The sequence below is a fragment of the Pipistrellus hanaki genome (genome assembly GCF_964339955.1).
Source record: "Pipistrellus hanaki genome assembly, chromosome: 1".
NCBI lineage: Eukaryota > Metazoa > Chordata > Mammalia > Chiroptera > Vespertilionidae > Pipistrellus > Pipistrellus hanaki.
This window is the reverse complement of record NC_140503.1, coordinates 164,589,653-164,616,527: the sequence shown is the minus strand read 5'-3', so window position 1 is coordinate 164,616,527 and position 26,875 is coordinate 164,589,653. Positions and strand designations below refer to the sequence as shown.

General features: G+C 40.3%; 1 protein-coding gene across 1 annotated transcript in view; it reads left to right on the top strand.

Moving 5' to 3' along the window:
* FRAS1 (Fraser extracellular matrix complex subunit 1) overlaps window positions 1–26,875 on the top strand; it is a 438,553-nt gene that overhangs the window by 379,728 nt on the left and 31,950 nt on the right. Inside the window, exons 57-64 of the mRNA XM_084880389.1 lie at window positions 2,573–2,733; window positions 3,312–3,459; window positions 11,617–11,822; window positions 15,816–15,972; window positions 18,650–18,850; window positions 20,573–20,760; window positions 22,132–22,407; window positions 25,322–25,554. Of these exons, the coding sequence (XP_084736515.1) occupies window positions 2,573–2,733; window positions 3,312–3,459; window positions 11,617–11,822; window positions 15,816–15,972; window positions 18,650–18,850; window positions 20,573–20,760; window positions 22,132–22,407; window positions 25,322–25,554 (1,570 nt within the window). The remainder of the gene's footprint in view (window positions 1–2,572; window positions 2,734–3,311; window positions 3,460–11,616; window positions 11,823–15,815; window positions 15,973–18,649; window positions 18,851–20,572; window positions 20,761–22,131; window positions 22,408–25,321; window positions 25,555–26,875) is intronic.

Genomic DNA, 26,875 nt, shown 5'->3' with positions numbered 1-26,875 from the left:
AGGCCTTTCTACAATGCCACTTCCTTTGCCATACACTAAAGACTCAGTCATGACTAATGTCATTTCACAACTGACTAGAGAAATGTGACTGATGGGTTTTCATGTAGCTTTGCTCTCACCTTGATTGTGAAAACAGTTAAAATCTACATGTGTGTCATTAGGACCCTATGAGGTATGATGTCACAATGGACTAGAAAATGAGTTTCATTCCTAAGATAAGCAATAAGCACATATGGTTTAAGTAATGATGTGTGCACCACTCAGATAAAATGGGGAAATCAAACCAGTTCGGAACATTTAATTAGGAACATTCAGCTTCAGGTCCCATAGAGTCCCATAGCTGTTTCTTCCTTAATTGACTATTTTCTATCTCATCCCTGAGGCGCTCATCTGAGTTTCTTCTCCCTATATAGGCTTGAGATGTTTTCCAATGGATCCTTCCCCCCTTAAGTTCATTGTTCTTCTGTGAACAGTCTCCTTTGTGAAGCTACAAAATCATTTTCCTCTAAGGGCTACTTTCTTCTTTTTTTTTTTTTCCAAGACATTTCTTTTTTTTTTAATTTCTTTATTGATTAAGGCACATGTGTCAAACACAAGGCCCGCGGGCCAAATCCAGCCCGCCAGGCCTTGCAATGTGGCCCGCACCGCGCTGTCATCACTGCACTCCGCTGTCAGTTTATGACATTGTCAGTTTATGACTGTTCAGTAAACCATTCGGCCTGCGATTTAGGCTGGATTTTAGATTTTGGCCCCTTCTCTGATTGAGTTCGACACCCCTAGATTAAGGTATCACATATTTGTCCTCAATCCCCCATTCCAATCCCCCACCCCTTCCCACTCATGCCCTCACCCCCCCTATTGTCCTTGAACACTGGTTAGGCTCATATGTATGCACACAAGTCCTTTGGTTGATCTCTCCCTTTTATCCCCACCCTCCCTTTGAGGTCCAACAGTCTGACCCATGGCTCCTTATCTCTGGGTCTGTTCTTGTTCATCAGTCTATGTTGTTCACCATTTCCCCTAGATGAGTGCAATCATGTCCTACTGGAGATATACTTAAAAGAATCAAAAATGAGACAAGCAATAATGGTTATGCTGAAAGACATATGAATCAATTTGTAGTGAGTTTCTTTCTGGGATAACAGTTCTTTTGAGACCCAATTTCAATGCCAAACAGTTCCTTATGTGTATATATCAGCAATGATATTTCAGTTCTGAATGGTGGACAAATGGCGGTAATGTATTTGTCCGACCCTCTCTGGTTTGGTCCTGGGCAACCTGCAGTGATACACAGCTGCTGACTGCTATTATGGCAAGGCGTCATCAGCATTTTCCATCTCTGGACTGCTTCTCTTCTGTCTTCATGGTTGGAGTAGTCCTGTCAATTCCTCTCTGTTGCCACGACCAAAAGTTAATAAAGGAATATTTTCTATAAATTTGACTTGGGATTCTTTTTCATTTTTTGCCCAAATGATTTTCCTCTGGCTTGTTTTGACACCATGTGTGTTTTTCATGGGTGTCTTGCTGTTAGCATTACAATTAATTTTCTAAAGTACAAATTTCCTAGATGTAACTTACAGGATATTTTTCCTAACATGATATTCTTCTACTTTTCCCCTTTTTTTATTTAAATATTAGGAGGCTTTTGAAAATTTTATAATATAGTCTTGATAGCTTTTAAATTTTAATTTTTTGCACTAAAATATGACTGCTTTGGCTTCATTTTCTGTTGTGAGATTTTATCATGAGATGAACTACCAATAAAAATTTTAGTTAACACTTTAGGAACAGCTTTTTGTCCAGTGCAATTAATTTTTCTAGAATATTCCCTTATTTCAATTAGCCAATTTAAATTAGCCTGAAAACTTGTCTACTATTTTACTGTCAAATTTATTACTCTAAATAGGGGTGTCGAACTCAATCAGAGAAGGGGCCAAAATCTAAAATCCAGCCTAAATCGCAGGCCGAATGGTTTACTGAACAGTCATAAACTGACAATGTCATAAACTGACAGCGGAGTGCAGTGATGACAGCGCGGTGCGGGCCACATTGCAAGGCCTGGCGGGCTGGATTTGGCCCGCGGGCCTTGTGTTTGACACATGTGCTCTAAAACAATCTTATTTTACCGTGTAAATATTAGTAGAAAGGATTATTTGCCTTCTTGAGTAGGCCCTGAGCATTCCTGGTGGTAGGCTGGATTTAGATATCAAAAACCCACTTTGATTGGTACAAGACAACTCAAACAAATCTTGTTGTAGTGAGAAGGCAGCTGCTGTCAGCCAAGTCTCTGTCTTTTACCTGAGTTGAGCGGGCATGGTAAGTTAACTAGGATTCAGGCCCCTGCCTAAGGGCTACTTTCCAGCACAACCTGCATGAGACCCTCCTCTAGGTCTGCTCTTAATCTCAGTGTTGATAAAAAGAAGGGCAGAGGGAGCACCAAGCATCGCTGAGGTTAGAATAGACAGGCCAGCAGGATAAAACTGCTGCTGCTGCTGAGAAAGAGAACATGTTGGGAAAGTACTGTTGATTTTCTGGGTCAAGGTTGACCTTGGGAATCTGAATCTTATTTCAGGAACAGTGAAGATCCCAGTTATCCGCCATGGGACTGACCTTTCGACCTTCACATCTGTCTGGTGTGCTACGCGTCCCTCAGACCCAGCTTCTGCCACTCCGGGAGTTGACTATGTTCCCAGCTCTAGGAAGGTGGAATTCGGACCAGGTGTCACTGAGCAGGTGAGCATATAGCCGTGAATAGCTGGATGAGTCTGTTAATGTGCTATCTAGTCTGCTTTCCAAACTCTCTGGAGGACACTAAACTCCACTTGCAATATTACTATCTTCCTTTTCTTCAAAAACACAAACATACAATCAAGAGAACAAACTTAGAGGGATTATCTACAAAACTCTCCAAGTGATGTTTTTATCATATTATAGCCAGCACCACAGAGTTAGGATAGAAACAACATTTGTTTGATCTAATATCTAGAAATAAAACACCTACGGGTGTGTAATAAAAGGGGTGTAATTTTATGGATAAAAGAAACTTAATTTAAGACCACCAAAGAAAGACAAGTTGTTGCCTGTGTTCTAATTTCCCAAAATAAATGGGTGTTATGTGTTTGGCATTCTGTAAGGTTTACTTGAATTTTTCTTTTTTTTTTAATTAAAAATAATTTTTTTAAAAATGAGATGTAATTAGCATATAACACTATAGAGTTTCAGTTGTACAATGCAGTGATTCAATGTTTATATATATTGAAGACAATCACAACAGCAAATCTATATAGTTAACATCCTGATTTTTCTCCTAGTATTGCACCTTGACGATCTTAGATGACATTCAGTATCCAGCAATTGAAGGGCTGGAGACATTTGTGGTGTTCCTCAGCTCAGCACAAGGGGCCGAACTGACCAAACCTTTCCAAGCTGTCATTGCCATTAATGACACATTCCAGGATGGTAAGAGATTGGGGCTGCCAGCTGGTGGCTGACTATAGTTCTATTTTTTCCTTAACCTCGATATATATGCATTGGGCCTCATTCACATTTCATTCAAGAAATGTGAGTGTGTGTGTGTGTGTGTGTGAGTTCATTTGTATGTATGTGTGCATATGTGTGTTATATCTGTGTGTGTACAAGTACCTACATGCACACATTTACATAAAATAGAGGAAAGAAATAATTGTTCATGTTTCTGGCACTCTACTAGATACACAAAAAATGTTTAAGCCTTGGTTTAGGCCATGTTCTCAAGAAGTTCAATGTCTAGTTGGGGGATAAGACCCTTATACTGAAAAATTAGGAAATCCTATATAATAAAAAGCGAATATGCAAATCTACCGAACAGTGGAACGACTGGTCACTATGATGCACACTGAACAACAGGGGCAGACACTCAGCACAGGAGCTGCCCCATGGTGGTCAGTGTGCTCCCACAGGGGGAGCACCACTCACCCAGAAGCCAGGCTCATGGCTGGTGAGTGCAGTGGTGGTGGCAGGATCCTCTTCCGTCTCTGTGGAAGCACTGACTGACGGCGGCTTAGTCCTGCTCCGGAGCAGGCCTAAGCTGTCTGTTGGATATCTCCCAAGGGCTCCCAGATTGTGAGAGGGCACAGGCAAGGATGAGGGACTCCACAATGAATGCACAAATTTTGTGCACCAAATCTCTAGTATTATGATAAATGGCCTAACACTGCTATAAATCCAGTGCTATCTGGATGGGACTGAACAGTAACTTTGTGTGGAAGAATCATAGAAGATTTAACAAAGGAGTTGATATTTAAGCTGAGTCTTCAGGTGTGACAGTAATTTACCTAATGGATAATAAAATAAAGCTTTATCAAATAAACAGATATAGCATGTACATGGCATAAAATTTTGAAAGGTGCATATTTGGAAAACAGTGAGATGCTTACTTTTGCTTTGAATCCAGTAGGAGGTGAATAAAAGGAAATGAAATGGAAAGATAGGTTGGAGTCGAGTTCTAAGAGTCTTATGTTCCATCCTAAGGAATGATAAGCAGAAGGAAGCAACAGATTCTTATCAGCACACGAGTGTGTGATTTTGTCTTAGGAAACTCATTGTCCTGTAGACGATGTGCAGGAATGAAGAGACAAGTATATGAACAGAATGTAAGTTGCCACTGAAGAACTAACCCAAGTAACATGAGGGTGAAGAAGAAGGGACAGGTGCTTCTTAGGAAGAGTTGATGAAATTTAGAATTGTCAGATTCTAGAGTTGGATGGAGAGAATCGAGGCAGAAGGACTCCAATCAGCATTCTTATGATTGACAATAGAGTCCACTATTAAACTCTTACAATGAATGAAAAGGCACCAAAAAAGGAACAGGCAGCCAGCAGAGCAATCTCTAATATTTTTATTTATTTTAAATTATTTATTCATTTATATTTTTTAAAAAAATCAAATGACAAAAATGGTATACTATGAAAATTAAGTCTTCCTTCTACTCCTGTCTCCCAATTCTCCAGTTCCATTCCCTGGAAACAACATTTTAACCACTTTTTTGTTGTGTGTAGCCTTCAAGAGAGAAAAGAAATATATGCATATGTTTAAAATGGTATCTTATTTTATTTTATTTTATTTTTTAAATATATATTTTTATTGATTTCAGAGAGGAAGGAAGAGGGAGAGAGAGATAGAAACATCAATGATGAGAGAGAATCATTGATCAGCTGTCTCCCGCACACTCCCTGCTGGGCATCAAGCCCACAACTCAGGCATATGCCTTGACCAGGAATTGAACTACTGTGACTCCTGGTTATAGGTCGACACTCAATCACTGAGCCACACCAGCCAGGCAAAAAATGGTATATTATTTTAGAGCTAGTTTTATTAAGGTTTAATTTACATGAATTAAATTCATCCTTTCTGGTATATAGTTTTATGAGTTTTGACAAATGGACAATATTGTGTACACCACCAAGTTATTGAACAGCCCTGGCTGGTATGGTTCATTTGGTTGGGCATTGTCTCATGCACAGAAAGTTGCTAGTTCAATTTCCAATCAGGGTACATGCCCGGGTTGTGGGCTTGATCACCCTAGGAGGCATATAGGAGGCAGCCAATTGATGTTGTGCTCTCACATTAATGTTTTTCTCTCTCTTCCTCTCCCTCTTTATTTCTCTAAAATCCAATAAACTATGTTTTTAAATGATGAACAGTTCTACAAAGTTTTCTCACATCCCTATTAGTCAACCTCTTACCCATCCTGAGTCCTGGCAACCACTGCTCTATTTTCTATCCATAAAATTATGCCATTTCCAGAATGTCTAAACAGAATCCAGTAATATGAGCACCTTGAGTCTGGTTCTTTCCATCAGAACACTTACTGCCTTTGAGACTCATCCACATTGTTGCACATAAGGGTAGTTTGCTCTTTTCATTGCTGAGTAATCTCCATTGCATGGATGTACCGCCGTTTGTTTATCCACTCACCTGTTGAATGACATTTGGACTGTTTCCAGGTTTTGGCAATTATGATCAGAGGGGCTATAACATTTGCATATAGGTTTTTGTGTGAATATAGGTTTTCATTTCTCTGGAGTAAATACTTAGGAATGGAATTGTTGGATCATATGGTCAGTGTTTAACATTCTAAGAAACTGCCAGCTAATTTTCCAAAGAGGTTGTAACTATTTTGTGTTACCACCAGCAGTGTGTGAGAATTCTAGTTACTCCACATCCACACCAACATTTGGTGCTGTCAGTTCTTTAATAAGTGTTTTAGTTATTCCAGAAGGTGGATAGTGAATAAGTGATGACATTGAGATATTTTCAGGTTCTTACTTGCCATCCATACCATATTTCTTCTTTGGAAAAGCACTGTAGAAAACTCCCATTTTTAAATTGGGTTGTTTATTTTATTATTTTAGGCTCTGGAAAAAGATTTATATTTTGCAAATTTTTTATCCAAATCTATTACTTTCTCTCTCTTAATGATGTCTTTTAAAGAGCAATGGGCTTTTATTTTGAAGCAGTTCCATTTATTGACATTCCTATTACTGATCATGCTTTCAGTGTTGTATCTAAGAAATCTTTGCCTAACCAAAGTTTCCAATATTTTTCTCCTATGTTTTCTCTTGGTAGTTTTATAGTTTTAAGTTTTGCAATTAGATTTGTGACTCACAAAATGGTAACTTTAACCACGAACAAGATTATAACAATACTCTATTTTATATTGCATGTTACTTCAGGGTTTACAGAGTGATCTGTTAGATATCATCTCATTTGCTCGTAATCCAGTGGTTTCACTTTTACTTCTATTTTGTAGATGAGAATACTGATTGGGGAAGAAACATTCACCAAGCGCAGTATGTGGAGGAACCAGCATACATTCTGCGACTTTTAGCTCCAAACACATAGTCCTTATACAACACTAAATGGTTCTATTTGTATAATAGTAGACTCTGTGGAATTGTTTTTCCTTAGTGAAGTTGAAAAAGAAAGAAAAAGGAAATTCATTTATTTCTTTTATTCTTGAAAAGTCTTCTTATTCTTTTGCATGAAAAGATAGCCAATTTTCCTCTGATAAAGTGGAAAGTGAATGCAAAGTCAGAAGTCCTAAAATTTAATCCCAGCCCCACCACTTCTTTGCTCTTTCAGCCTTAAGGTTATTGAGCCCCATTTTGTTCATCTACAAAACATGTAAATACCCACCTTACAAGATTGTTGTAAGGAATAAATTAGATAAAATGTGTGGAAATACCTATCATAGTATCAGACACATAGAAGATTTTATGATATGTTAATTTCTTTTCTTCCTGACATACCTGTAATTTATTGTACTTTCCAGTGGGACTCCAGTAACACATAAACTTCATTGTATTCTGATCAATACAAGGTTCCATTTAGATTATTTTTGTATTTTGTTGATGGGCATTAGGATTGCAAACTTAGAAAATGAATATGTTAATATATATTTTTTTTTTCCAGGAAGACTATATAATATATATTCAGTTCAGAATTTATCTCAAAGAAATCCCCAAACATATTTCAGTGACCCATTGTAGTGTTCAGCAATTACTTCTTTCTAGTGAGTACTTTTGTTGAATCTCTTCAATGTGCACATTGTAAGGCAGAAAGATCTCACTGGCTCTTCAAATTGTGAAACTAAAGTTAAATAATTTAAGACCACACAGAGAGGAAGTGATGGATCTGTAAAACCTAAATCCACTCTATCCAAGTCCAATATTATGCTTTTATTCTCTACCATACTCACTTTCCATAGAAGTGGGATCATTGGGTCATAAGGCAGTTCCATTTTTAATTTTTTGAAGAAACTCCATACTGTTTTCCACAGCAGCTATACCAATCTGCATTCCCACCAACAGAGCACAAGTGTTCCCTTTTCTTCACATCCTTGCCAGTACTTGTTTGTTGATTTATTGATGACAGCCATTCTGACAGGTCTGAGGTGATATCTCATTGTGGTTTGAATTTGCATTTCTTTGATGATTAGTTACATTAAGCACATTTTCATATGTTTCTTGGCCATCTATATGTACTCTTTGGAGAAATGTCTATTCAGATCTTTTGCCCATTTTTTAATTGGATTGATGTTTTTTATTTGTTTGTTTGTTTTTGGTGTTGAGTTTTATAAGTTCTTTATAAATTTTGGCTATCAACCCCCATCAGATGTATCATTGCTGAATATGTTCTTCCATTCAGTGGGAGTACAGGGAACAATCCTCAACATAATAAAGGCTATATATGACACACCCCCAGCCAACATCATACTCAATGGGCAGAAACCACAAACGGTTCCCTAAGGTCAAGAACAAAACAGGGGTGACTATTTTCACCACTTTTATTCAATATAGTCACAGCAATCAGATAAGAAGAAATTAAAGGCATTGAAATTGTAAAGAAAGAAATAAAACTCATTATTTGCAGATCACATGATATTATATATAGAGAACCCTAAATATTTCCCCCAAAAAAATACTGGAGTTGATAAATGAATTCAGTAGAGTAGCAGAATACAAACTAAATATTAATTAATCAGCTGCATTTTTATGCACCTATAGTGAATTATCAGAAAGGAAAACTAAAAAAAACTATTTCATTTACAATTGCATCCAAAAAAAAAAAATACCTAGGAATAAACTTAACCAAGGATGTAAAAGACCTATTCTTGAAAAATTATATGACAGTAAAGAAAGAAATTGAAGAAGATACAAATAGTAGAAGCATACACCATGTTCATGGATAGGAAGAATTGCTATCATTATAATGCCCATTCTACCCAAAGCAATCTATAGATTCAATGCAATTCCTATCAGGATACCAATGGCATGTTTCTCAGAATTAGAACAAATATTCCAAAAAATAATATGAAACTGCAAAAGATCCCAAATAACCACAGCAATCTTGAGAAAGAAGAACCAACTTGGAGGAATCACGCTACCTGATATCAAACTATACAGCAAAGCCATAGTAATCAAAACAGCATGGTACTGACATAAAATCAGATGCATAGATCAATGGAACAGAATAGAGAGCCCCAAGATAAACCCACACCTTTATAGTCAATTAATATTTAACAAAAGAAGCAAGAACATAATATGGGCAAAAGATAATCTATTCAATAAATGGTATTGGGAAAATTGGACAGATACGTGCAAAAAAAATGAAATTAGGCCACCTTTTATATCACATACATTAATCTCAAAATGGATCAAAGCTTAAAAGTAAGAATCAAAACCATAAAAATCCTAGAAGAAAACATCGGCAGTAAAATCTCAGACATTTTTTGTGGCAATATTTTTTCTGATATTTCTCCTGGGGCAAGGGATACAAAAGGAAAATTAAACATATGGGACTACTATAAAGATTTTGCACAGCAAAGGAAACCATTACCAAAGTGAAAAGACACCCACTCTAGCTTTTAACTCTCATCTTGACTTGATGCCTGTCAGGCCAGCAAGAAAAATCAATCCAAAGCATTAGATAATCAGCCAGAGCAGAAAAGCTTTCTTGCTTGTGTTACTTTTTACTTGGCAACAAGCTTCCTTCTTGTCCTCCTGTGTGAGGCCATGTCATTGCCACCTACTTCTTTTTTTCTTTTTCTTTTTTTTTTAAAGTACCTTATTCTTTAAAAATATATTTTACAGATTTTTTTGACAGAGGAAGGGAGAGGGATAGAGTTAGAAACATCTGATGAGAGAGAAATATTGATTAGCTGCCTCCTGCACACTCCCTACTGGGGATGTGCCTGCAACCAAGGTACATGCCCTTGACTGGAATCAAACCTGGGACTTTTCAGTCCGCAGGCCAATGCTCTATCCACTGAGCCAAACCAGTTAGGGCTCCACCTACTTCTTAATATCACAGACCATTTTACTGGATGACAGAGCCCTAAATGGTAATTGTTCAGAGCCTAATGCTAAAGTTGTTAATTTTCCTTTAGATGTGGTGCTCTGAGTTTTTCACGGTAATAAGTGGGAATTGTTAGGTTTAGTTCAGCTCATGGTTTTGTGTTATTTTGCTGATGCCAACAGTTCTGAGCAGAGGTGCAGGTTGGAGGCAAGCAGCTTTCAACAATAGGACCTGCAGAATGCTGGGGTACTCACCCTTTCTGTTTCCTCCTTTCAGGTTTGGCAGGGCATACCCAGGACACAGCCAGGAACTAGTGTCTACAGCTGTAGGGTCTGCTTCCTGCAGCCCCAAAGACTAAGGTGGCACATGACTGGAGGGACTACCTCTTTGTATTTTTTATTAAGAAATTAATAATCTGCATTCAACAAAATGTTCTCAGAAAGGGACATACCAGGAACACTGTAGGAAGTAAGGAGGGGAAAAATGACCTTTCATATAGAGAAGCCTGGAGTTGGGAGCAATATAAATCATATGATAATAATCCCTACCGAAATTTGAGTGTCGCTATGTGCCAGATACTGCATTGGACACCATTCCCATACAATCTTGTAAATTCAATACTCCCGTTAACTCTGTGAGTTAGATATTAACATTTCCAATTTACATAATGAAGAAACCCAAGTCTCATAAAATCTAAGTAGATTGCTTTATATCAGATAGCTATAAGTAGCAGAGCTGGGGTGGAAATTCAAGCCTGCTTACTCCAAAACCTTTGCTTTTAACCACCATTTGGCTACTGTCCCTCCCTAAAGTCAAATGAGGTCTTATGAGTTATGAGAACAGGTAATTCTCCAGCAGTGGTCACAGACTGGGTGCCCACTGGACATTTCGGCATGTGGATATGTTTCATTTGGCTTAAGTAGTTTTGACTTATCTGGAATTTCTTTTTCCCTGTCTTAATGGGTTGCTATTTTAAAATTTAGGAGATGTAACATAAAAATTCAGATAAGAGATCTTGTTTTGTTTGAAAATAGGAAGATCTGCCAACAAAAAACTGGAGTTGCAAGGCAACCTCTTTTAAATAAGGCCTGTTCTTCCCTCTTTTAAAAAAATATATTTTATTGATTTTTTTACAGAGAGAAAGAGATAGTTAGAAACATTGATGAGAGAGAAACATTGATCAGCTGCCTTCTGCACACCTCCTATTGGGAATGTGCCCACAACCAAGTACATGCCCTTGATTGGAATCGAACCTGGGATCTTTCAGTCCACAGGCTGAGGCTCTATCCACTGAGCCAAACTGGTTAGGGCTGCTCTTCCCTCTTTACCAACATCCCAACTCCTCCCTGTTGTCTTCCTGGTCCCAGGACCAGTGTGAGTGGCCATTTATCAGCAGGCTTGCACTGCTGTTTGTCTGATTGTAGCCTTAGAAGGGAAGTGAATTTATTTTGAGTACTCAAGTCTCTATCAAAATTTTTTCTTATATCTGGCCCATTTTTTTACTTGAATTACTTGTCTGCATTTGGGATGGTGACCATACCCTGAAGCTAGGCAAAAAAAAAGTGCAAAATTAATTTGTTCTATTTTATTGGAACCACATTCACAGTGGAAGAGAGCAGCAATGAGGCCTTGAAATCGGCTTACCACCTGTGATTGGCCAGCCTAGGGTGGCCCTTCCGGCAGCCCTCCTGCCACGTGGCTGCCCAGAGCTGCAGAGGGCTGTGGCCACCTCCCTATCTCCCTCTCACGATGCCTCCATCTTTCCTTCTGCTCCCCCAGTGCCCAGCATGCAGTTTGCCAAGGACTTGCTCCTAGTGAAGGAGAAGGAGGGAGTTCTGCACGTGCCTATCATTCGGAGTGGAGACCTGAGCTATGAATCCTCAGTGAGGTGCTATACTCAGAGCCATTCGGCTCTGGTCGCAGAGGACTTTGAGGAGAGAAGAAATGCAGACTCTTCACGGATTACGTTTCTGAAAGGGGAGAAAGTAAGTGGATTTGTGGTTACTGAAGGATAAGATGGTGACCATACCCTGAAGCGGGGCACCTTGCTTTCTTGATGCCTTTTTTTGTCCACAGTGAAGTAATTTAGATAAATTCTGAACATTGTAGGGTATTTCTTACTAATTGATAGTATATTTTAGTAATATCATACATTCTATGTGGCTATCTTCTTGGTCTCTCACTTAAAATCAAACACATATTCATTGGTTGAGTTGGGAAACTTAGGTGATGAGTAATATTTTTGGAATTTAACAGAATCAAATGAACAAGGCTCCTTTTAATTTGAAACATTAGAGATGAAGAGCTTCTACATCTAAAGGAGAAATAGACAGTACTCTGGGCCTCTGTCTTAGGGCAGCATACGTGCTAATAGAACCAATAGAATAAGCCCAAATGAGAAGACATTGAGCAGATGCAAGTGAGTTGAATAGCAATGCACAGTGCACAGGACACCTGAAAAACACCAATCACTAAGTATGGCTGCATCAAATTTAGTGTATCACAAAAATATCTACTGGGTGAGACTCACATTTCTCCATTTTTTTGGATCTCCATTGCAGATGGTTGATTCCATTGTGCCCCTTGATTCAAGGCACAAATTCTGGTCAGTTAATTCAAGGCCCTTCTCTTATTCTGTTTATTTTTATTCTACGCCTCTTCTCCTAATTCCTTTCCTCACCTCAGAGCTCATCAATATGTTGTATTTAATATAGATCTTTTTAAAAATATATTTTATTGATTTTTCACAGAGAGGAAGAGAGAGAGAGAGTGAGTCAGAAACATTGATGAGAGAGAATCATCAATCAGCTGTCTTTTGCACACCTGTACTGGGGATGTGACCGCAACCAAGGTATATGCCCCTGACCGGAATCAAACCTGGGACCTTTCAGTCAGCAGGCTGACACTCTATCCACTGAGCCAAACCGGTTTCAGCTTAATATATCTTTTAATTTGTATTTATTCTTTTAAAATGCTTATTTTGTGTGCATAGTTTTTATTTTCTAAAATTTTGATTGTGTTGTATCTTTTTCAAACTTTTACTGTGTTTACTCAGCAATATGCTTTATCCGTCCATGTCATTTATGTGTACATTTAATCAGTTGCTTCACTATAGAATAATTTTTACGATGTGCATCTATTAGCTTTTTAAAAATATGTTTTTATTAATTTTAGAGAAAGAGGAGGGGAAAGGAAGAGAGAAATGGAAACATCGATGAGAGAAAAACATCAACATTGACCTGCTGCCTCCTATATGCCCCCGGGGGATCAAGTCCAAAACTCAGTTTTGTGCCCTGACTGGGAATCAAACCAGTGACCTCCTGGTGCATAGGTCAACACTCACTGAGTCACACCTGCAGGTTCATCTCCTACCTTTTCTTACTTTTGTTCTTTTTTGAGAGAGAGAGAGAGAGAGAGAGAGAGAGAGAGAGAGAGAGAGAGAAGGGAAGGGGAGAGACAGGGAGAGAAACATCGATGCAAGAGAGACACATGGATTGGTTGCCTCACACACACACCCTGACCAGGGCCTGGAGATGGAGCCTGTAACTGGGGTATGTACCCTTGACCAGAATCGAACCCAAGACCTTTAAGTCCTCGAGCTGATGCTCTATCCACTGAGCCAAACCAGCTAGGGCTGCATCTACTACCTTTTATCCACCTGTTCTCAGCAATAGACAGTGAGGAACCACAGAAATAGCCGACAGTCAACACCTCACATTACGCCACCACTAATAATGCTGCGGTGCACATCCTCATACTTATCTACTTGCAAATGAGAGATGAAATTTCTTTGGATACATATATAGCAGTCAAGTTGCTGTACAATAGGGCATGCATGTGCTTAATTTTTTTTTTAAAGGAATATTGTCAGAATACTTTCCAGAATGTCACTAGCAATATACAAGGATTGTTGTTACCCAACATCGTCTTCAACACTTAGCATTATTCATCTTTTGACTTTTTGCTAATCTAATATGGGTAAGGTTACATCTTGTTTTAATTTGCATTTTTCTAATTAATGATGGTTTATACACTTGTTAACTTATTGAACTTTCTCTTATTGAAATTCATTATTTTTATTATTTTAATCCTCATTAGAGGATTTTTTTTTCATTGATTTCTAGAGAAAGTGAGAGGGATGAGAGGGAAAGAGAGAAAGACACACACACACACACACACACACACACACACACACACACACATTAATTGGTTGCCTCCCACACAGACCCCTACCAGTGCTGGAGAACCTGCAGCCAAGATATGTGCCCTTATCAGGGAATTGATCCTGTGACCCTTCAGTCCATGGGGCAATGGTCTAACCACTGAGCAAACTAGCCAGCGCAAAAATGTATTATTTTAATCCTCTGTTCCTTATTTTGTTACATTGCACTCTTTTTCTTACTGATCTACTCTACTTTCTTAGATATTCTAAATATTGATTCCTTACCAGTTAGACATTTTAGATATTATAGATATACTTTCCCTTTCTGTCACTTATCTATTGCCTTGGTCTATGATGTTCTTAGTTAAACAGAAGTCTTTGATTTTGATACAATTCAATGTATGTAATTTTGGTTTTATGATTAGGCCTTTTGAAGTTTAGCATAAGAAGATCTTACTCATACCAGTTCACCCCAGATTCTTCTTCTGTTCATATTTAATGACATTAAAAAAGAGATAGCTTTCTTCTTTGGGACTCTCAGTCTTTTACACATTTATGACTCAGAAAAGCCCTGGCTCAGTTATATATTTAATAAGAATTTTACTGGTGGCAGCTTGAAACATGTATTTAAAAATACACACACATACTACAGATGCAATCTTAATCTTTGAGTCTACATGTCTGTATTTGTTTTAAGTTCAAAAAAGGATTCTCTACCTATCCAAGATACAGTTTGTCATTTAATAAAATTTTAAAGAAATGTAGTGTAATGGTCTAAATGTTACCCACATGGCAATCTATCTATCATTCTTAAGCACACTTGGGAATCTTCATTTTTCCTGGCATACTAAGCAATATGTCTTTGGAACTTGTCATTCACTAGAATGTCTTCTTTTAAAGATATCCTGAAGATTCGCTATTAAGTTCATATTTTCTATAAAAAAAATTGTGATTGTAAGAAATATGTGATGGGGGGAAAAGGAACATTCTTCAGGGATTTAACACTGGGTTAGCAAGCCACATATCATGTTCACAGGGATGCTCTCCTTTCATTTAAAATAATTAGGAAGTATGAGAATGAAACTTCTCTATACCCACATAGACTATGCAATACGGTAGTATAGTGGCTTTTAAATGGTTCAACTAAAAATAACCCACCTTATCACGTAATGCCACTATTGAGGCTGCTCCGTTTTCCATAATGTTGTGACCTTATTTTACATATCTCAAGGACACAATCCTCAGTAGAGAATGATCAGTTTGAGAAACACTATTTCCTTGCATCAAACAGGGGTTTAGGTTACGTTCTGAGACTCAATCAATACTCAGCAGTTTTCCGATGAGACAACATTTGGCAGCGCATTTGAGAATTCTGCAGCACGTAAAGGTGTCCTTAGCCTAACGGGAAGCCTTTCGAAGCTCATTATCAGACTGTTCCATTTTTACAATGAAAAAGGAACATTGTTAAGCTCTCCAGGAAGTCTAATCCATTTGTTAAACCCCCACATAAGAAATCTGCCTATCATAATGTGGGAAAGCATGCAAATGTTCTATACGTAATCATTAGTGGGTTCTGTATTTGATCTTCTTTTTTCATAATTCATCACCAATAATTCAAATGAATTGGAATGTTCTCATACAAGGCTCCACATATAGGTAAGTCCCACATAGGCATGAACTCCAAATAACATTCTATTTTAACTAAAATTTGTGTTGACTCTTTGATGCTACAAAGAACAGCTATTTTCTAGGAAAACCAATAAAGTTATTAACATGTCAATGCAAATTTGACTCTATCTTGTTCTCTTGACTCTAGATGAAGAACTGCACTGTCTTCATCCATGATGACTCCATGTTTGAGCCTGAGGAACAGTTTAGAGTCTTCCTCGGCCATCCCCTTGGGAATCACTGGAGTGGAGCCAGAGTTGGAAAGAGTAGCATGGCCACCATCACCATATCCAATGATGAAGATGGTAACCATTATTCTAATGTACACTTGATGTACATCACATTTACTAACCATGTAATTATAAGTGTCTTGAAAAATGAAAGGGCTACAAAGATGCCTACTGATAACAGTCCTGTATTATATTTATAACACTAGAGGCTCGGTGCATGAAAATTCATTGGGGGGGGGGGGGTTGGGCTCAGCCAGCCTGTGCCTTCTCACAGTCCGGGACCCCTCGGGGGATGTCCTACTGATGGCTTAAGCCTGCTCCCTGGGGGATTGGACTTATGCTGGCAGTCAGACATCCATCTGGCAGCCCAAGAGCCCTACGGGGATGTCCAACAGACATCCTAAGCCCTACCATGGAGGCAGAAGAGGCTCCCACCACTGCCGCTGCACTGGCCAGCCATGAACCAGCTTCTGGCTGAGCAGCACTCCCCCTGTGGAAGCACACTGACCACCAGGGGCAGCTCCTGTGTTGAACGTCTGCCCCCTGGTGGACAGTGTGCATCATAGCGACTGGTTGTTCTGCCATTAGGGTCAATTTTCATATTACCCTCTTATTATATAGGATGTTGGCAGCAAATGATCATCGTCTACAAAGCTCCTATAAGTTTACTAGGGCTATAAGTAGTCTTAATCTCATTATTCCCTATCACACTGCCAAGAGAAAGGAAAGAGAATGGTTAAAGGCTAGGACAGAGACACTAAGACAGACAGAGAATAAAACTATTTTAATCACTGTAGTTGGAGCAGAATTGGAAATACAATCAGAATGAGGTGAATCCAATGAACTGATTTAAGCATTGCAATTAGAAAAGTCTAGTTTCTCAGTTTTGTTTTCTTCCATTGACTTGGCCTACTAACCTAAAAAAAAAAAAAACAAATCTTAAATTTTTCGGTCGGGTTGTAGTAAAGAGTGACCCAGGCACCAGGGAAAACAAAATCTGTTCCAAATTAGGACATAATTACTCTATTAAAAGTGATATTTTAATGAGTTAATGGATAATAACATTATACACGGTAATAGCAATTTTACTTAGTATTTATACCACTATTCATCCTCACATATAGAAAATCAGGGACTAGTTTGGACATTGGGTGAAATAAGAAAAGCCAGCCTTGAAGCTGAATGACTCCTTTACCCAGGGAAAATCGGGCTCTCCCCCTGCAGTGACCTTCTCCCAGTCACACAGAGAAGCCAGGGGCTGAAGCTTAGAGGGGTAACACAGTCACAGTGTGTTGCAGAGACACACCTAATTTCAAAGAACATTCTTCTTTTTTTAAATATATTTTTTATTGATTTTTTACAGAGAGGTGGAGAGAGGGATAGAGAGCTAGAAACGTCAATGAGAGAGAAACACCGACCAGCTGCCTCTTGCACACCCCCTACCGGGGATGTGCCCGCAACCAATGTACATGCCCTTGACGGGAATCGAACCCGGGACCTTTTAGTCCACAGACCGACGCTCTACCACTGAGCCAAACTGGTTTCGGCTCAAATAACATTCTTTTTTAAAACTATGCCATGTCAAATGAGGCTTATCTTCTACAATTAGGAAGAATTGACTTTCTGAGGGGGAAATGAACCTAGAGACTCTAGAAATTTCTGCAAAATTATATATATGAAAAATGGTGTACCACTTGTAATTGTTCTTAATTGTTTCTTATTCTCTCTACCAATACCACCTAGCCCTTCCCCATAAGAGTATATTGGAAAAAAAGACATAATTTGATATTTTTGTAAGAATAGTCACCATATCATTAACTGTACCCTAGCAATAACAATAATACTTTAAACCAGAATGTGTTCAGAAGTCTTCCATTCCTGAATTATCATTTGTTGTCAGTCACTAAAACCACCCATTCTTAATTGAGTAACCTGTGAGAAAGTTAGGAAAAGCTGAGCATGGGGGGAGGTGATAGCTTGAGGAGCCAGGATTCAAAGGACCAGAGATGAGCATAGATGCATTTGGTAAAATTAAGTTGTATATAAATGAGGTAAATTATTAACCTTGGAAATTCATGTACCATCAATGAAAAGGAGTTGATTCCTACAATCAGTTGATACAAATTTATCAGTTGCTCGCTGTGGCTCAGTCCCTTAATGAAGCACGCACATTTAAAAACATACTGTGAGCCAAAGCCGGTTTGGCTCAGTGGATAGAGTGTCGGTCTGTGGACTGAAAGGTCCCAGGTTCGATTCTGGTCAAGGGCATGTACATTGGTTGCGGGCACATCCCCGGCAGGGGGTGTGCAAGAGGCAGCTGGTCAATGTTTCTCTCTCTCTCATCGATGTTTCTAGCTCTCTATCTCTCTCCCTTCCTCTCTGTAAAAAATCAATTAAAAAATATTTTTTAAATAAAATAAAATAAAAAAAATAAAAACATTCTGTGAGTCGTGATGCCTTGATGGAAACTTGGACATCATGCTTCCAAAGTCCTTAAAAATATTCCCCTCTCTGTCCTGTTTTCAAATAAGAAATGAATAAGAAATGGCTTCCATAAAATCAGAAATAAATTTCTTTTTCCCAAGCATTGCTTAGGGGTAAATACTGATTGATTTTCATAACTGGAAGGCATTTTGTCTTTGTGTTGTTAACTGTGAAAACCCCTTCCTGTCATTAGCAGGTGTTTCCCTGGGAGTCGGAATCCTTCCTGCTTTTCTAACTTGCTCTTGTCTCCCTGGCCATGTTTCCTCAGCCCCCACCATTGAGTTCGAAGAAGCTGCGTACCAAGTCCGGGAACCCTCGGGGCCCGAGGCCACAGCCGTGCTGAACATCAAGGTGATCCGCAGAGGGGATCAGAACAGGACGTCCAAGATCCGCTGCAGCACGCGGGACGGGTCTGCCCAGTCCGGGGTGGATTACTACCCAAAGAGCCGAGTCCTGAAGTTCAGTCCCGGTAACTGAATGCCAATCCCCACCTGTGGGTTTTACTTAATAGAGAACCTAATATCTCATAGTTGAAGAAAGGAATGAGCAGAAAAATTAACGAGGAAAACAGTCGTTCCAGTAGCATCAAGTATTTTTTAAGCACACACTTGAAATGGAAGGAATCTTTAAATTTTTTATTAGTAAAAGTGGCATGGGGGGAAACATAGGCAACTGATTTCAGAACATCCTTGGCATTTTGCTTTATTTAAAAGGATTTTTGATCGCTTCTCGGCCTTTTGGCTAAGATCAAGTGTAAAAGGATTTTTGTTGTTGTTGTCGTTGGCCTGACATTTGGTTAATAGGAGCACTTGATTTTTTTAAAATATATTTTATTGATTTTTCACAGAAAGGAAGAGAGGGGGAGAGTTAGAAACATCGATGAGAGAGAATTATTGATTAGCTGCCTCTTGCACACCCCCTACTGGGAATATATGCCCGCAACCAAGGTACATGCCCTTTCCTGGAATCGAACCTGGGACCTTTCAGTCTGCAGGCCGACACCCTATTCACTAAGCCAAACCAGTTTTGGCAGAGCACTTGATTTTTAAAAAGTGTACGTGACTGCCATCATGCAACAAACATTGGTGCAAACCACCGCTCTGCCCTTTAGGGCTAAAATCCAGAAGGCATGCTCTGCTTAACATCTAAAATAGGTTTATCCCAGAGAGAGCAATGGAGACAAGTCAGGTAAGAGAGGAAGATGGGATTGAAGTCACAACCGGCTGTCTCACGTATTAATTTGATGGGAAGAGTGAGACAGGAAAGGAGTTGAATTATATGCTCCCAGATTTTTTCACAGAACTTTCTGAAATAGTGTAACGGTAAAGAGGTGAATGTAGACAATGGCATTGTTTGTAATGTAGCCAGAATTGGGCAACAGTGTTAGAAGGTCTTTTCAGAGATGTCTTGGCAAGTGGAGGGAGAAAATGACTTCCCCAGAACTGAGTTTGGGGGTGTCTGTATGTCTCTTTCATTCCCCCACAGCTTCAAAGGGCTTTCGGCTCTGTCCTTTGTGTGTCTGGTTGGTGTTTGCTGGGAAGGTAGCTGCCCTCCCTCCACACTTGCACAAGGACCTCTCTTCTGAGTAGCTTTACTTTTTCATTTTCTGCATGAGGATCTGGGGAAAAGACCGATCTTAGAAGTAACCGAGTAGAGAATCATTTTAGGAAAAGGTGGGGGTTTCTGAGATTCAAACCCTCCCCCTTTAAGGCCTGCAAAGTACATTCTTGACTTGGCAGTGACTGGCCTGGTAGGTAGCCTCTGAGCTATTGCTTCTCGGGAGACAGCTTTGAAGGATGTCTGTGTGCAAGCACTGGCAGCCACACAGGTGCTTGTGTCTAAGTATAAAGGGGAAAGAAAAATTAAGGAGAAAAAAAAAAGCGCAAACCCTCATAAGCAGGGTGGAGTATGTTTTGGATCATAGATTTTTATTACTGCCAACTAGTGTCAGGCAGGGGCCATTAATCCTCATATGATGTTGAATAGTAAATCTGCAATACTGGGCCTCCACCACAGGTGGAATTAGGTCTGTAAAACAGATTCCCTGTTTGAGATGGAGCCAACGTGGCCAGCAGCCGCTGCAGTCATAGAAAACCCTTAAGAGGAAAGGGCATACTTAGACATGAAGCCGTGTCTTAGGTCAGTCACCTAACTGGGACCTCTGCTGTCCTGTGTTCTGTCCTTGCCGAAGGTGTGGACCACATCTATTTTAAAGTTGAGATCCTGTCCAACGAAGACCGGGAATGGCATGAGTCGTTCTCCCTAGTCCTCGGCCCAGATGATCCGGTGGAAGCAGTTCTTGGTGAGGTGACCACTGCCACAGTGACGATCCTAGACCAGGAGGCAGCGGGGAGTCTCATACTGCCAGCACCGCCCATCGTGAGTGGCTTGACGGGAAGGATTGCTTTTATGTGTTAGTGACTAGTAGATGAGAACTCGCGATAAGTACTAGTAGGACTTCAGTGCGATATTCTTCGCTCCTCTAACTCAGTGGTTCTTAACCAGGAGTAATCCTGTCCCCTCCGCAACACCCCCCAGCCTCCACCACCACCTCCATGGCGCATTTGGCAATCTCTGGTGACATTATTTGTTGTTATGACTGTCACAGAAGGTGCTGGTAGCATCTAGTGGGTAGGAGCCAGAGATGCTACTAAACATCCTACAAGGCACAGGACAGTTCCAATGACAAATAATTATTTGGCACAAATGTCAAGAGTGCAGAGGATGAGAAATTCTGTTACAACATAAGAGGAAGACCAAACCATGCCCATACCTTAGTCTGATAAAACAGAAAGTACAATACAAATTGATATTCTCACTTCTTTGGTGGGACCTAAAAGAGTAAAAAGAAAAAAGAAAAAAATAATGCTATCCTATATCTATTATTCTACCTATTGGCCACACATATATAGAATTAAGTATCTGTAGAAATGTGATATGACGATTCCCAGTTTGGGGGTGTAGAGAATGAATGCACTGACTTTACAGTTCGGAGGAAAATGCCCAGAGGTTGCCAAAGGGATTCTAACCCGTGGTAAAGAAGCAGTCCGGATAAGTCTTCTAACCTTCCCAGACTAGTCTCATACTATCAATAGAAGGGTCATTTCTAAATGTGTCTCTTGATTGATCATAGAAGAAATGCACTACCTTCATTTACTTTTATTTTGCTGAATGCACTACTGCATACCATTAACAATTTAGGGCAACTTTAAACTAGTAACTGCCATTCATGATATAGCTTCAGTTACAGTTTGCAGGAACATAAAAGTAGTTTCCACATGAGTGATAGCGCTCTGCTCTAGGAATAATGCTAATAAGATAATAAAGCTTCTAGCTGACCAGTAGGAGGATCTTCTGCACCGCCTAAGGTCTGCATTACCTTTTAGGGATGCTTGGTAAAGCATTGTAAACTCCTGTTATATTTTCAAGAATCCCTGGAAATTAAGTGATCTTATGGAGCCTGTAGAGCAGGGGTGGGGAACCTTTTTCTGCCAAGGGCCATTGGATATTTATAACATGATTTGCTCAATGTAATTCACTTAACATAAATTTATGTTGCTATGAATAAAAGCTCCCAGATTTATTGAATTTTGAGTCCTGCCTGCGGGTGCCTTGGCAGGGTGAGACCAAATGATTCCATGGGTCTTGCAGGGTCCGCGAGCCGGACATTCCCCACCCCTGCTTCAGAGCCTTATCACTCTGACCTTCCCGATACCTAACCAGAGCTGAAGCTTTGTTGCTCCTTTGCAGGTTGTCACACTTGCGGACTATGACCACGTGGAAGAGGTCACCAAGGAAGGGGCCAAGAAATCTCCCTCCCCAGGTTACCCGCTGGTCTGTGTCACCCCGTGTGACCCTCATTTCCCCAAGTATGCCATCACGAGGGAGCGCTGCAGCGAGGCCGGCATCAACCAGACGTCCGTGCAGTTCAGCTGGGAAGTGGCCGCCCCCACTGATGGCAACGGGGCCCGGTCTCCCTTCGAGACCATCACCGACAACACGCCGTTCACCAGTGTCAACCACATGGTAGGTCTGGGGTCCGGGCCTGGTTGTGTAGGAAAGAACTGATATATCTGTTTATTCCTCTGAGTCTGTCAAGCTATATGTGGCATTTGGAATAAAATAAGCAAATGAGTCCTAGCGGCTTTGGCTCAGTGGACAGAGCATCGGCCTGAAAAGTCCCAGGTTATTGGGTTATTGGCTTGACCCCCACTAGGGGCCGTGCAAGAGGAAGCCTATCAGTAATTCTCATCGTTGATGTTTGTATCTCTCTCCCTCTCCCTCCCTCTCTGAAATCAATAAAAACATGTTTTTAAAAATTAATAATAAATAAAATAAGCAAAAGAGCAGGTACACAGAGTCTTTTTATTCTTATGTATAAGGAAGGTAACATGGTGTAGCAGAAAGAACTAAGCGAGTACTCCGACAACCTATTTACAAATCTTAATTCTGCCTGTTTTTAATTATGTGATGTTGAGAGGTTTGGTATTACTCTTATGCTGGAACAGAATTTCTCATCCTCTGCACTCTTGACATTTGTGCCAAATAATTCTCCACCTTTCTGCATCTCAGTTTCCTGATCTGCAAAAGTCATACCTCTTCCACTTAGCCACTTGACAAGGTCATTGGCAAATCAGATATAAAAGGGACCTATAAATGGTATAGTAAGTCAAAGGTTCCATTTAGGTACAAAGATCACTTTTTGTTCACAGCTCTCTAATCGTTCAACAAGTAGACATTAAACTTTATAAAGACATGGACCAAGAGTCCTACCACATTTGTGTTTTTCAAAGTGGCCAGCTCATCCATGGCACATAGTAGGGACCAGTAATTAAACAAAAAGATAAAATTCTTAGTAAGCGATCAGCATTGTACAAAGTCTCGTGGGAAAACATGAAAGCAAGGTCACAATGCCTTTGCTGTCCTCAAAGAGATAGGAGGCCAAACCAACACCTCTGCCACCACCAGAGAGCAGTGAGCAGAGGTGGTTTCCCAGGCTTGGGAAACAGGGACTGCTCATCGCACCAGCCAAGTTCATCTCTTCAGAGAGAGAGAGAGAGCTGGAAGCAGTGGAGATGCAGGCTCAGTCCCATATCTGGCACATAGTAAGCACTCAATGATTTCGTACTGAAATTATGCACTTAATTATTTGGGAAATTAGAAATTTCTTTCAGACTGAATTTCTCCTATTCAAACCACAGTTTGTTCCCACTTTAATAAGTGAGTCACTTCAATGGGATGCCAGCGGAAGAAGCTATTAGACATAGATGGGAGGCGTTGGATAAAGTGAGGTGACTGATGCCCAGTGCTTTGGCACAGCTTATTCAGAAAGGCTAGAAGGTTAAGTCATTTGCAGCATAACCTAGCTCAAATTTAAAGTATATTTTATATGATTAAGAACTCTAAATGGCAAGCCTTTACAGGGTATTGCTTCATAAGTATCTAATTCTCCATTCAACAAAACCATGATTTGAGTTTGCTCTGATGTGAGCCAAATACAGATTTTTAACAGGAACCAAGTTCATAATTTTACTTTATATTTCAGTTTTCCTTCTTGGCAACGAATTGGTGACTGATACTTTTACCCTAGTTCCCTTTGCTCTCTTTCTATTTCTTCAATTATTTATTTAATATCATTGTATTTTATGCATTTTGGTAAGCTGCCTCAAATCCCTTCTGAACTCAGTCCATGTATAAATAAACAAATAAGGCGTTGGCAGCTAATTAAAAATTTTAATGGGAAAGATCTTCTTTAATTTTTAATAGACTTCAGTGAAAATTGTTTTCATGGGTAGAATTTATAAGTTTGTATGCTTGCTCTGTGGGAGGTCTGTGGCACACAGGACTGCCAATTAACTATTCCTGTTGTTTGCTTCTCTGTGTGCGCACATAACCTAAGCATCCTGGTGACCACGCTGCCTCTGCATTGGCGGAGTTAAGCCCTCTGTAGCCTCTATATGTCTGGGAGCATGAGAGAATCTGTAGGAAGACCTCCAAAGGCCAGTCGGTGTCAGTAGCCAAGTTCCCAGCTTTAAGCTATGTTGTGGTCGTTAGATGGGGGTTGAAGGAGAGAAAGAATTAGAAAACTAGGAACTCCTGGGAAGGAAGCATCTCTCCTCTGTATCCAGGCACCAAGCCTGAAGCAAACTTGACTTGGAGGCCAATGACTCTTGCTAGAAGGGCTGGAAACCTGTTGAGAAGTGTTTTTTGTTGTTGTTGTTTGTTTGTTTGTTTGTTTTTTCTTGTCATGATAATAGTCCCTTTAGCATTTCTTTTTTTTTTTCTTCTTTCATTTTTTATTAAGGTATTATATGTGTACATATCTGACCAATCCCCACCCCACCCCCACTCCCATACATGCCCTCCCTCCCCAGAGTTTTGCGTCCATTGGTTTTGCTTATATGCATGCATACAAGTCCTTCCTTCGGTTGATCTCTTCTCTCCCCCTATCTCCCTACCCTCCCCACTGTAATTTGACAGTCTGTTTGTTGCTATACTGTCTCTGTATCTATTTTTTTGTTCATCAGTTTATAATGTTCCTTATTAGCCATAAATGAGTGAGATCATGTGGTGTTTTGCTTTCATTGACTGGCTTATTTCACTCAGCAGAGAGGTTCTTATGCAGAACCTAACAGATAAAGAGAACAGGATGTCACTCGTAACCAGTCATCTCTGGTCACTCTTGCTCCACGTCTGTCTACTTGCTTGTTGTCTGGCTTACTGAATTAGGTTATAAGTACTCACCATTCTGTCCATAGTGCCTGGCTCCTGGGAGAAAGTCTCACTTAAGTGGTGGGAGGGTGGGTGGGTGGGTGGATGATGAATTGTCTTCACAGATTATCTGGTATCAGGAACTAGTGTCATATCATCCAGAAGATGCATGTGAAGGAGCAGCTTAAATAGTGTACCCTTGTCTGAGGTGTTTCATTCTTCCCGGTAGGTCCTGGATAGCATTTACTTCAGCCGGAGGTTCCATGTGCGTTGTGTGGCGAAGGCCGTAGACAAAGTGGGTCACGTGGGCACCCCCTTAAGGAGCAACATCGTTACCATCGGGACGGACAGCGCCATCTGCCACACCCCCGTGGTGGCGGGGACAGCCCGAGGCTTCCAGGCCCAGTCCTTCATCGCAACCTTGAAATACCTGGATGTCAGGCACAAGGAGCATCCGAACAGGTCAGGCCGGTGTGCTTTCCACAGTGACGGGGCTGAGAGCGCTTCTCTGTGAGTCCTCTAGGCAGGGCGGGTCTGAGAGGTACGCTTTAGCAAAACAGGTGGAGAGGTGAGGCAGGCTTCCGAAAAACTTTCTGGCCTCTGGCCTGTCCTAGACCTTTTCCCCTGCCAGTCCACCGCAGAGAATCACTGCAACTTCCCCAGGGCTTCAAACTCTTTCAGGTGGTGTGCCCAGCCATGCTGCTGCTCCTGACCCCAGCTCCCCCTTCCTCTCCCACTCAGTGTAGTTAGATCTCGCTGTCCTACTAGACTTGGCTCAGGGGATATCTTTTAGGAACTTCTCATCATCTCCTCCCATTTCTTTTGGGAAGAGCCTCCTTCCAGCTCTCCTGGCACCCATGTGCCTCTTTCATTCTCTCTCTGTTCCGATGGTAGATGGTGAGGGCAGGGACCGTGAGTGTTTATTTTGTACCCCCTGTGCTTAGATCATTGCTTCTTGGCACCACAGAGGATATATGTGCTTTTATATTTCCCTGTGCCACCTGATTTTGATGAAAGATGAATACTTTCATTTTTGCATAGCAAAAAAAAAGAAAAAAAGAAAAAAGAAAAAGAATTGATGTGTGTTGCACATATTCATTAAACTTCACAGTGTTTATATGTGTGCCTTTATGAGCAACTGAGTTCAGGGAAAGGGGCTCATTTGCATGGGGGGGGGGGGAACAGATTTGAATATATAGCTAAATTTAGGCAAATCCTTCTTTTGTTCTAACAGAATAAACTTTATCTTTGTTAAAAAGCATTAACAGAAGTACCCAGGGCACTCCTGACCAGGAGCCATCCTGTTCATGTCCCAGAATTCTAATTGCTCTTATAAATGTGGTCTTTGCTCTGAAAGATTAGCTGTAAAACTCAAAATGCACCTCCATAAACATTCTGAAAATTTAAACTTGTACAATGAAAAAAAAACAAAAAAAACCCACACACAGCCTGTAAGTACAGGTCCACTGTGGTGCAGTCTCAACCAATATTTATTAGGCTTATATTTTATTTAGAGTGGTAGACTGCGTGCTCTAGAGAAACAAAGGAAGCGAAGGAAATGGTCTGGTCCTCAGAGTGGGGAGGCAGGGAAACATACAAGAAATAGCAGCCAGTATAGATAAGTTACAGACTCTCCAGTGCAAAGGCACTCAGAGGCTGACGAATGTAGACCACAGGAGAGTGTATTGCCCACTGAGGCCCGTGAGCAGGGGGAAGGTCTTTCGGCTGGGGAGGCACAGGATGAGTAGAATATTATTACTCGAAGGTATTTCTTGGATAGAGA